A 10427-nucleotide genomic window follows, 5' to 3' on the forward strand; every position below is an offset into this window, starting at 1 on the left:
TGTCTCCTCCTCCCATCTCGCTGTAGGAGCCATGACTTTCCTGCCTCAGTCTCCCAGGTGCTGGGGACAAAGGCGTGCACACCAGGACAGATCCCAAGCTTAGCTTTTGCTCATGGTATTCCAGTACCTACCCTCACTTCTCCTACTTCCAAAATTCTGCTCACCCTTCAAAGCTAACCTTCCACACAGCTCTGCACTGTAGTCCACCAGTTTTCCAACTCCTCCCCGTTCCCCCACTTCACCAAAAAAGGGTTTCTCTGTGTACTGCTGCTGTCCTGGAACTCACTCTGTAGACCAGGCTGGCCTCAAACTCACAGAGATCCACCTGTCTCTGTATCCTGAATGCTAGAATTAAAAGCGTGCACCACCACTGGGTACCTGGCAGTTCTTGGCTAAACTGTTGGCCTCATTTACAGAAGGAGCAAAATTCTCAGCAAGGATTACAGCCTCTCAGCAACACTCAACTCCAATTCCAACACTTGGGGCATGGAGACAAAAGGAGCAGGGATTCAAGGCCCACCTCCACTATAGGATACATTCAAAGCCAGCTTGAGCCACAGGAGACTCAGTCTCAAAAAAGAGGTGGCGGTAGTCACAGCTTTAATCTCAGCACTTGAGAGGCCTGCTTGTCTACACAGTGAGCTCCAGGTCAGCCAGAGACTCTGGCTCCAAAATGGGGGATGGGGTGGAGCTTGATGCTTGCTAAGGGGGGTGGAAGTGGGGGTGAGACATTCTCTGCTACAGCGGAGCCACTGGAGAGGTGCTCACAGGCCTGTAAACAACACTAATGAAACTCACTGGATCCCTAAACCCTGCAAACAAACAAAAAAAGACATGGAAGCAGAAGACAGACCAGTTGGAAAGAGGAAAGGAGGGGAACAAGAGAGGGTCATGGGTATAAGTAAGGTGAAATGAATTATATACATGTATGAAAATGTTGCCGGGTGGTGGCGGCACACGCCTTTAATCCCAGCACCCAGGAGGCAGAGGCAGGCGGATCTCTGATATCAGCTTGGTCTATAGAGCGAGTTCCAGGACAGTCATGGCTACACAGAGAAACCCTGTCTCGAAAAATAAAAATGAAACAGAACAAACAAACAAAAACCCCAATAGTTAAGAGTTTTAGATTTACTTATTTTATTTCATGTGAATGACTGTTTGCCTACATGAATGTGTGTGCACCATGCGCTTGTCTGGTGCCTGTGGCGTTCAGAAGACAATGGCTCCCTTGGAACTAGGGTTGTGGGTGGCTGTGAGCCTCCAACCTGGATCCTCTGCAAGAGCAACAAGTGCTCTTAACTATTGTGCCATCTCCAGGCCCACGAAATCCCTATTATGTTAATAAAAACTTAAGCAGCTAGAGTAATGATGTATCCAAGGCCAAAAAACAGCCAGGACTCACTGGGAAGAGATTCAGGGTTCGGGAGGGACCCAGAATGGGGCAGAACACACTCTGTAGCCTCTCGGGATGGAGGTGGCCGTGTCTGGACATGCTTGCCTGCAGAATTAGCATTTATGAAGGAGCGGAGTCTGGCACGGTGGAACTCTCCAGGAACAGGGTTCAGAGTCTCAGGTCTAGAGGAAGGTGAGGTGCGTGGAAGCAGGGACACCACAGGCCTCCTTGTGGTCTGCAAACAACCGCTCCAGAGCCTTCATGTAGAGCCAGTGATAACAATCCACTTGGTCTTCGGTGGGCTTGAGGGACTGGGGCACAGGGATGGGGCGGCCCACTGCAGGGAGGGGAGATATGGGTGGCATGGCTCTCTTGCTGCAAATGAAACCGACAGCAGCTCCCCTCCCCAGGGATTCTGCACTCACCCACAGTAGTGATGGGCTGGGCAAATGGTACCAGACCCCAGAGGTTGGCCGAGAAGAGACTACAGCCCCAAAAGATGCAGGGAGAAAATCCCGTGAGTCTCTTGAAGGCAATTTGGCACCGACGCTGCCAGGAGTTTTGGTCAAAAGACTTGATTCTGCAGATATCATTCTCCCCAAAGGAATACACAGGCACAAGGGAGGCCCTGGAAGGGTGGCGAGAGGGAAGAAGGGCGTGCTGCGGTTAGTATGTGTGTCTCCTCGTGCCTAAGTCTCCCAGGGTGCTGGGATTTGAGGCCTATCTCACCACACCTGGTTCCAAGGCATCACCTTGAGATGGGCTGAAGGCAATACTGCCCAGACAGTGAAGTGCTGGCCGCAGAATGTTGAAGACCTGAGCTTGAATCCCAGAATCTGGGTTTTAAAATCCAGATGCACAGGATGGGGCTGGAGAGACCTGGATTCGAGTCTCGGCACTCACATGGTATCTTACAACTGTCTCTAACTCCAACTTCAGGAGATCCAATACCCTTTTCTGGCCTCCTTGGGCACTGCACACACATAGCATATAAACATGCATGCAGGCAAACACACATGCACATAAAAATTAAAGACAAGAGTACTTGCTGCTATGACTGAAGACCAGGGTTGGGTTTCCAGTCCCTTTGCTGAGCAGCTCACAGTTAGCTGCCTGTAACTCTGGACAAGGGACCTGGTGCACTCTTATGGCCTCGTGTGCGTGCGTGCATGCGTGTGTGTGTGTGTGTGTGTGTGCGCGCATGCACGCGCGCGCGCGCGTGTGTGGTGTGTATGCAATATAGATATATCTATATCTTTCAGGTAGAACACTCATCTAGCATGCATGAAGCCCTGGGCTCTAATCCCAGCATTGCATAAACCTGCCATGATGGTGCACACTTACTGTAATCCCAGCACTCAAGAGGTGGAGGCAGGAGGATCAGAAGTTCCAAGTCATTCTTGGCGACACAGTGAGTTCAAGGACAGCCTGGGTTACTTGAGACCCTGGTGTGGGAAGTCCTTCTGTATATGTGTTGCTTTTATTGATTAATGAAGAAGCTGTTTTCGGCCAATGGCTTAACAGAATATAGCCAGGCTAGAAGAGATATATAGAAGATATATAGAAGAGAGAGAGAGTAGGCGGAGTCAGGGAGATGCCATGGAGCTGCCAGAGGAGAAAGACGCAAGCCACAGGTTGGAACTTTGCTGGTAGGCCACAAGCCTAGTGGTAAAATATAAAATAATAGAAACGGGTTGATTTAAGAGGTAAGGGTGAACTAGAAATATGCCTAAGCTAATAGGCCAAGCAGTGTTGTAATTAATACAGTTTCTGTGTGGTTATTTTGGGAGTCTGGGCAACCGGGAACAAACAAGCAGCCTCTGCTCAACAAGACCCTGTTATAAAGCACACCTAACCTGAGAAGAACCCGTAGCCTCGCTCACCCGTGCCTTAGCACCAGGCGCACAAAGCCTTTCCGCGTCCTCAGTGTGATGCAGTGCTCCCCTGGAACCGCATACAGGACTTCTTGGGTACCCCCAATCAGGATGGTGACTGCCTGGCCAAGCTGGGGCTGTGACAGAATGAAGTCCAGACTCTGTCGACTCACAGGACACAGCCCTGTGGACAGAAGTGGGCCACTTCACCACCCTCTCCCCAGCTCTCTAGCCCTCCCACCTCCACTCTGTAGTACCTGACCCTTCTGAGTCCTGCGTCCCCTGCATCCTGCACACCACACTTGGGGTTCCCCTCTGAGTAGGACCAAGCCAGTTCTCTGAACCAAGTAAGGATCTTGTTAGTCAGAGGGGATACCCTATAATCCATGGGCACTTCCGCCTTTCATCTTTGTTACTGTGTTTTTCTGTGACCCAACGCAACTTAGGAGAGGAAAGAAAGGGTTTGTTTCAGCTTCTAGGTTACAGCCCATCATTGTGGGAAGTCCGTGCAGGAACCCAAGGAGGAACTTGAAGCAAAACCCGCGGAGGAACGCTCCTCACACGCTCCCTTGCAGACTCATGGCTTAGCTAACTTTCTTATGCAGGCCCAGGGAATGGTGCTGCCCACTGTGGACTGGGACGTGTGTGTGTGTGTGTGTGTGTGTGTCCCTGTCAACTAACAATCAAGACAGTGCCTCACAGACAGAGCCACAGGCCAACCTGATCCGGGAAATCCCTCAACTGAGAGTCCTTCTCAAATGGCTGCAGGCTGTGTCAAGCCGACACAAGGCTAGGAAGGCTCACCATTGAACATGAGGTGGTCTCGATAGAGAGGAAGATCAGGAAGGTAGAAGAGTCCAGCCAGTGTGGCCACCCAAGGCCTAAGCCTGGGAAAGACCTGGGAGAAGGCGTTGCTGTCCGTGGGGAAATTACAGAAGATTCCTGTGCTCATGATCCTGTGGGGGTGGGCACCCAGCACGTAATTCCGGTCAGCCGGCAGCTCTGGCATTTTCAGTAGCTTTGAGGTATTCGGGGAGATACACAGAGGAAGAGGCACAGAAAGTGAGGGCCAGGTGAGATTGCTACCAAGCCCGACAACCTGAGTTCAATCCCTGGGACCCACGTGATGGGAAATCTGACTGACTGCTACCAGCACGTGGTGGCCTGCACAAGCCCCTTCCCCACCCTCCAAACAAGTAAAATGTAAGTTTACTTTTTTAAATTTAAAAAGTAAATAAAAGGGCTGGAGAGATGGCTCAGAGGTTAAGAGCATTGCCTGCTCTTCCAAAGGTCCCTGAGTTCAATTCCCAGCAACCACATGGTGGCTCACAACCATCTGTAATGAGGTCTGGTGCCCTCTTCTGGCCAGCAGGCATACACACAGAATATTGTATACATAATAAATAAATATTTAAAAAAAAAAAGTAAATAAAAATAAAAGAGAATACAAGGTAACTGCTGGGAAGAACTGCCCTTTTCCCCACCGGAGTTCAAAGTTCAAGGTCCTAAGATGGGACTAAGGGCAGAGGGGGGTCACTCTCACATATCACCCCATCCCCCAGCTCAGACATCCAGCGCAGGCTCCAGCAGGCAGGAAGGTGAGTAGGCCTTCGAGAGGAAGGAGACCAACTGTCTCTTTCGGGAGTTTGAACTCGTCACCTTGATAGGGAAATAATCTCTCTGGTGTTTCCAGATTGTCCACTTTCTCATCCACCTGCTGTGCCTTCCACCTGCACATGGAGAGATGGGGCCGGGATGAAAGAATTCCCCCAGGGAAAACCATCTCTTCTGGGCAGGGGCAGGTGGCTCAAGGGTTACACACTTGCCAGACAAGCAAAGCGACCAGAGTTCGGATCTCCGGAACTCATGGAACTGCCAGGTGAGCATGGAAGTCACTGCAATTCCAGTCTCAGAAGGAGACAGGAATCCCCCAGCGCATGCTGGCTAGCAAAAACAGCCACATATCAGTGTGCTCTGGGTTTGATTGAGAGACCCTGCTTCCGTGAACAAGGTGGATGGGTGATGGAATCAACCTCTGGTTCCCACCAGCAGCACCTGTGCACATATAAAAACAAACGGCCCACATGCACACACACGAACAGTGGAAACACACATCTCATGACCGGAGACCTCTGCCCCAGACTTACCTTGGATGGGTGTGTTCCAGTCCAGGTACAGCCACACGAAATAGAGAACAGAGAAGGACCAGAGCCCAGTAAAATGGAGAAAGAAGACCAGAAGGGTGCAGGAAAGGCCTGGTGAGAAGGAAAGAAGGCTGGGCTTCTGTCTGTCATGCAGTCAGTCAAAACAATCTGCTCCTCCCTTTCCCCCTGCTGAGCAGCCCTGTGGTCTCCTGTGGCCCCTTCCTGGTGCCTGGAGCCCACAATGGTAACAGCCCAGACATATGGCCTTTTCCTAGATCCCTTGTCTCTGGGCTCCCCCCGCCCCCCCAGTCACACTTACCCATGAAGAGAAAAGTGACCACATATTGATAGGCGCCTATCACTTCAAGCCTTTGCTTCTGAGGTGTTTTCATGGTGAGAGAGGAGAGGGGATGTGGGGACAGCGGTTCTAGTGACTTTGTGTCACCAGGACTCCAGGACCCAGGAAACAGAGGGTGAAGGTTTGGGGGTGTGATCTTCAGGGAGCAGATCACCTCTGAGGTGATCAGATGTTGGACCTGGAGTCCCAGAACTTTCTAGGCTCCTTCTTGGACTGACCTTTGAACTTCCTTGGTCAATGAGTCTGGGCAGGTTACTGGGAGGAGCTCTAAGTGGGGAAAGAGAGGTAGAAAAGGGACAGCCCTCGCCTCCCTGGTGACTGAGGCATTGAGGTGGGGAGCAGGCAAGAAGCGGGTACCCACTGGCCCGCAGGTCCCGGACAATGCGGGAACCGGAGACTTTCATCTCCGACATACAGGCAAGGGGGCAGGAGGACCCAGACACATGGGCAGGCAGGCAGGCACTGACGATGTAATCTGTTTGCAGGTCTCTGGGAGTGGTCGAGGCTATCAGGATCAGTGGGGACAATGGGTCCCCCTGCCCTGAGGCTTCTCTTCCCTCCCCTGAACTTGTACAAACACACACATGCTTCTTGTCTATTCTCACATTTAATTTCATTTCCTACCGCATCCTCATCCCCTCCCCCATCCCTTGCAGTCACTCAGGAAGGCCAGGACACGGGAACATGGAGGAGCCCAGGTGAGAACAAGGTGTTGATCAGCAGGGACCCCAAATCGTGTCTTGTGTTCCTCAAACAGCTGTGTGAGACGCTCTACATACAACGCGTGCATGGACTGGAATCGGGGCGCCCACTGAGGACTGAACGGGAGGGGAGATTGACTGTTGAGGTGTCTCTAAATCTCCCACTAACTGGGGATCAGCCTAAAAAGCTTGGGGGAATAAATGCCAGACTCGTGGACCAGGGAGCTAGCACATCAGGCTTTACCCACATGACTCACCCACAGTGTGGACGGGCACACGGAAGAGTAGCAGGAGACCCAGGCGACCGTGAAAGAGAGGCAAGGCCACGCTCAGCATCGCCTGAAGAGCTTCCTGTACCCTCCGCACCCAGGAGCCTGGCGGGTTAGGATATTGCTGGAAGAGCTCGTTCTCTCCAAAGGAGAAGACAGGCACAAGCGAAGCCCTGGAGGTGCAGGAAGAGACATGCCTGAGGCGGACTGGGGCCTGGAGGTACCTGGCGCCTCATTCCTCCTCTCTAGCAGAGCCGTTCTCGTGGATAAACCTTGCCGCCACCCGCCCACTCCTCACCCGTGTTCCAGTGATAATTTAATGAATCCTTTCTGATTCCGGAGCCGCAAACTCACTGTTCCTGGCTTTGCCTCCAAGGCCTCCAGAGGACCTCCCACAGCCAGGATGGCCACCTGGCCACCCTCGGGGTGGGTCAAGAGATAGGAAGCGCTAGCCTTGTCAGAAGAGACTAAACCTGGGTGGGAAGGACAAAGGCTGGGTCTCATGGATAACACCAAGATAGAGGTGAACTCAGGCGCCCGCACCCCCTCCCCCAGCCCAGGATAAGAAAGGTTAGGTAACATTCAGCGCCAGGGGATCTCGAGAAGGGGCTTCCTTACTGCTGGTCATGATGTAATCTCAGAAGAAAGGCACTTGGAACCAACATGGCAGCATGAGTAGGTGTGGCTAAGACCTGGAAAGAAGCGAGAGAAGCCTGTGGCCTCTGTATAGAAGTGCTGAAGGCCCCAACAACCAGGACCCCGTGAGGATGGAAACCAAAAAGGTAGTTTTGGGATGGATCCAACTCGACCGTTTTGACCAGCTGGAGAACAAAGGGTATGGATGTATCCCATTTCCCAAAGAGGAACAGCATCGGAAGTGGGGAGAGAGGGGTAGTCACATTTGTCTCTTTTGAAACCCCACCCATCCATCAAGCCAGCGTACTTTCTGGGACCCTCACCGTGATGGGGAAGTAGTCTCGGAAATACCTCCAGATTGCCCAGTTCCGGACCCAGGCAGTGCGGCGACTCCTCCCCCCCCCCCGCCCCATCCTGGGTGTGTGTCTGTCTCTGTAGAGCCAGGTCAGGTAGAGGACCCCAAGGATCCAGGCCTGCCCTAGGGATCCTAGAACCAAGGCCACCAGGCACAGCAGGGCTGCAGGACCAGATAGCGAGGCATGCTAAGAACCCAAGTATTAGAGCCAGTAAGATGGCTGAGATGGTAAAGGTGCTTGCTGTCAAGTCTGGTGACCTAAGTTCGATCCCCCGGTCCCATATAATGAAATCACAGACCCGATTACTTCAAGCTGCCCTCTGCTCTGCACACATTTGCTAAGGCATGAACATGCCTCCCCACAAATAAATACACATAATAACAAATATTTTTAAAAAGAGCCCAGATGCCGGGCGATGGTGGCGCACGCCTTTAATCCCAGCACTTGGGAGGCAGAGGCAGGAGGATCTCTGTGAGTTCGAGACCAGCCTGGTCTACAGAGCAAATTCCAGGACAGGCTCCAAAGCCACAGAGAAACCCTGTCTCAAAAAACTAAAAAAAAAAAAGCCCAGACATTTAAGCCCTTCTCTCCCCACTGGCCCACTCTCCCAGTCCTACGGTATTCAAGCCCCAGACTCCTGTTAGGACCCCAGAAATTCCTACTCTGTCTCCTTGGGATCATGGGGGAAGAAAAGCACCGATAGCCAGGTTTGTCTGATTCCGGGACTCATCAAGTCCCAGGAATGAAAAGACCCACTGAAGCATAGCAAACACTTGAAGACTCCGAAGCAGGGGGCTGGGTGAGACCTCCATACTTTAGAAGGGAATTGCAGAGGGGCAACCCACAGATTAAGTACACCCCCCTCTTGACTCACTCCTCTGATTTTGACCCCCAAGCCTGGGCCCACCCCATTTCTACCCCCTTGCTCTGACCCACACATTGAGCCACGTGGACAGTGAACTGTGAATAGGGGCAAGGCAAAGCTATCTCTCCCCGAGCTTTCAGGAGTGACCAATAGTATCAAATGGGAATGACCCAGGGCGTGGCCAGGAGCCTAGAGCAAGGCGTTGGAACTCCAGAGCGGTCAGGGCCTCTGGTCTCTGCTGAAGTAGAGATCTGACATGTACTCTGTAAGGCCCCATGGGCCGTTACAAGAACAGGTTTGGAAATCCCATAGTCAGTGCCCGAATCTAATTAAGGTCAAACTCCCAAGGCTGTAAGCATCAAGAGGCAGCTGTAGGGCCTGCTGCCGGCTCTAGTGCCCCGCTGTCGGGGTACGCTGTCTTCAGGCACAGGATCTCGGCCTTCCTGAAACCAGCTGGGACAGCACGCACAGGCCCTACACACAATTTGGCGCAATGACTGTCGGTCACAGAAAGGGGTGGGTGCAGAGAATCTGGAGCAATGGCTGGGCAGTTAAGAGCACTGACTGTGCCGGGTCAGGGTGGCACACCTTTAATCCCAGCACTCGGGAGGTAGAGGCAGGTGCATTCCCGTGCGCTTGAGGCCAGCCTGGTCTACAGAGCGAGTTCCAGGACAGCCAGGGCTGCACAGAGAAACCCTGTAGAGCACTTGCTGCTCTTGCAGAGAATCTAAGTTTGGTTCCCACACCCTTGTTAGCTGTCTCACAACCACCTGTAACCCTAGCTCCAGGGGACCTGATGCCCTTTCCTGGCCTCCACAGGCACCTGCATGCCTTTGGACACACGTGTGCACACACATGAACACACATGCAAATAAAAAAATAAATATTTTACAGGAAGATTTTTTTTATTTGTTTATTTTAAATCATGTGTATGTGTGTTCAGGGTGGGAGGGTGAATGCAGGAGCCTTGGAGGCCAGAGGCTTCAGGTTCTCTGAAGCTTAAGTTTTCCTCGACCAGATGTGGTGGTGCACACCTTTAATCCCCGCACTCAGGAGACATAGGCCAAGGAATCTCTGTGAGTTTGAGGCCAGCATGGTCTAAAAGCGGTTTCCTGGACAGCTAGGGCTGTTACATAGAGAAACCCTGTCTTGAAAAACCAAATCAAAACAAAAGTTTTCCTTTATAAGAGTTGCCGAGGTCATGGTGACCCTTCACAGCAATAGAAACCCTAAATAAGACACCAGGCAAAGTCTACCAACGTAGCTGCATTCCCAGCTCCTTTTGCCGTCTCTCTCTAATGAATAGAAATCGACCCTCCAGGAAAAGTTACCGAATGCCAACATGCCGGAGGTGATTGATACAAAATTCTGGGCCCCAGGCAGACAGGCAAAGCCTCTGGCTCATGTAGACTGCTCCTTCCAGGGACCTTGCCAAAGTCCCTCCCCCTACCCCCTTGCTCAGATCACTACCATCCATGGGACAGAGCTCTGCCCAAGGCAAGGGATGGAGTTCAGCTGTGGGGCTCCTGCTGAGCCCCCAGTAAGAGGCTGGGGGTGTGGATCAGTGGGAGAGCATCCGCCTAGCCTGCATAGGCATCACATACACACCCAGCACAAACATACACACTCTGGCAAAAGTGTTCAAACCATGTGTAGGTTATCTGCCACCGCCAGGAAGGTTTTCCTAGGAGCCTGGGTGTCAGGTGCAAGGCAAACTCCATTTCCCCAAATTCCGGCAGTTAGGCAAAAGCCAGCATTCCTTGAGCAATCCACGTGCCGCTGGTTCCCCTCTACCAAAGGAGCCAGTTCCCTTACCACTGGCAGAAAGAAC

General features: G+C 52.2%; 1 protein-coding gene and 1 pseudogene across 1 annotated transcript; both read right to left on the reverse strand.

Moving 5' to 3' along the window:
• Nucleotides 1-1527: 1527 nt before the first annotated feature.
• Nucleotides 1528-6398, reverse strand: Mogat3 (monoacylglycerol O-acyltransferase 3). Its single transcript, XM_057764734.1, has 9 exons — nucleotides 6394-6398; nucleotides 6131-6258; nucleotides 5731-5925; nucleotides 5415-5522; nucleotides 4927-4997; nucleotides 4072-4285; nucleotides 3277-3451; nucleotides 1819-2021; nucleotides 1528-1730 (listed from the first exon to the last, which is right to left on the reverse strand). Exons 1-9 carry the CDS (start codon nucleotides 6396-6398, stop codon nucleotides 1576-1578), a joined length of 1254 nt encoding a protein of 417 aa, XP_057620717.1. The 3' UTR covers nucleotides 1528-1575.
• Nucleotides 6399-6400: 2 nt separating this feature from the next.
• On the reverse strand, nucleotides 6401-7788 carry LOC130871398 (2-acylglycerol O-acyltransferase 2-B-like; annotated as a pseudogene).
• Between the last annotated feature and the right edge of the window lie 2639 nt (nucleotides 7789-10427).

Source organism: Chionomys nivalis, chromosome 3, assembly GCF_950005125.1.
Source record: "Chionomys nivalis chromosome 3, mChiNiv1.1, whole genome shotgun sequence".
NCBI classification, from domain to species: Eukaryota; Metazoa; Chordata; class Mammalia; order Rodentia; family Cricetidae; genus Chionomys; species Chionomys nivalis.

Bases quoted from the DNA above. Each gene is read 5' to 3' on its own strand.
- Mogat3 (XM_057764734.1), bottom strand. The intron at 2,022-3,276 runs GTGAGCGAGGCT...CCACCCTTCCAG, and splicing joins CGCCTGGTGCTAAGGCACGG to GGCCTCCCTTGTGCCTGTGT. The intron at 1,731-1,818 runs GTGAGTGCAGAA...CCCTCCCTGCAG, and splicing joins CCAGCCCATCACTACTGTGG to TGGGCCGCCCCATCCCTGTG.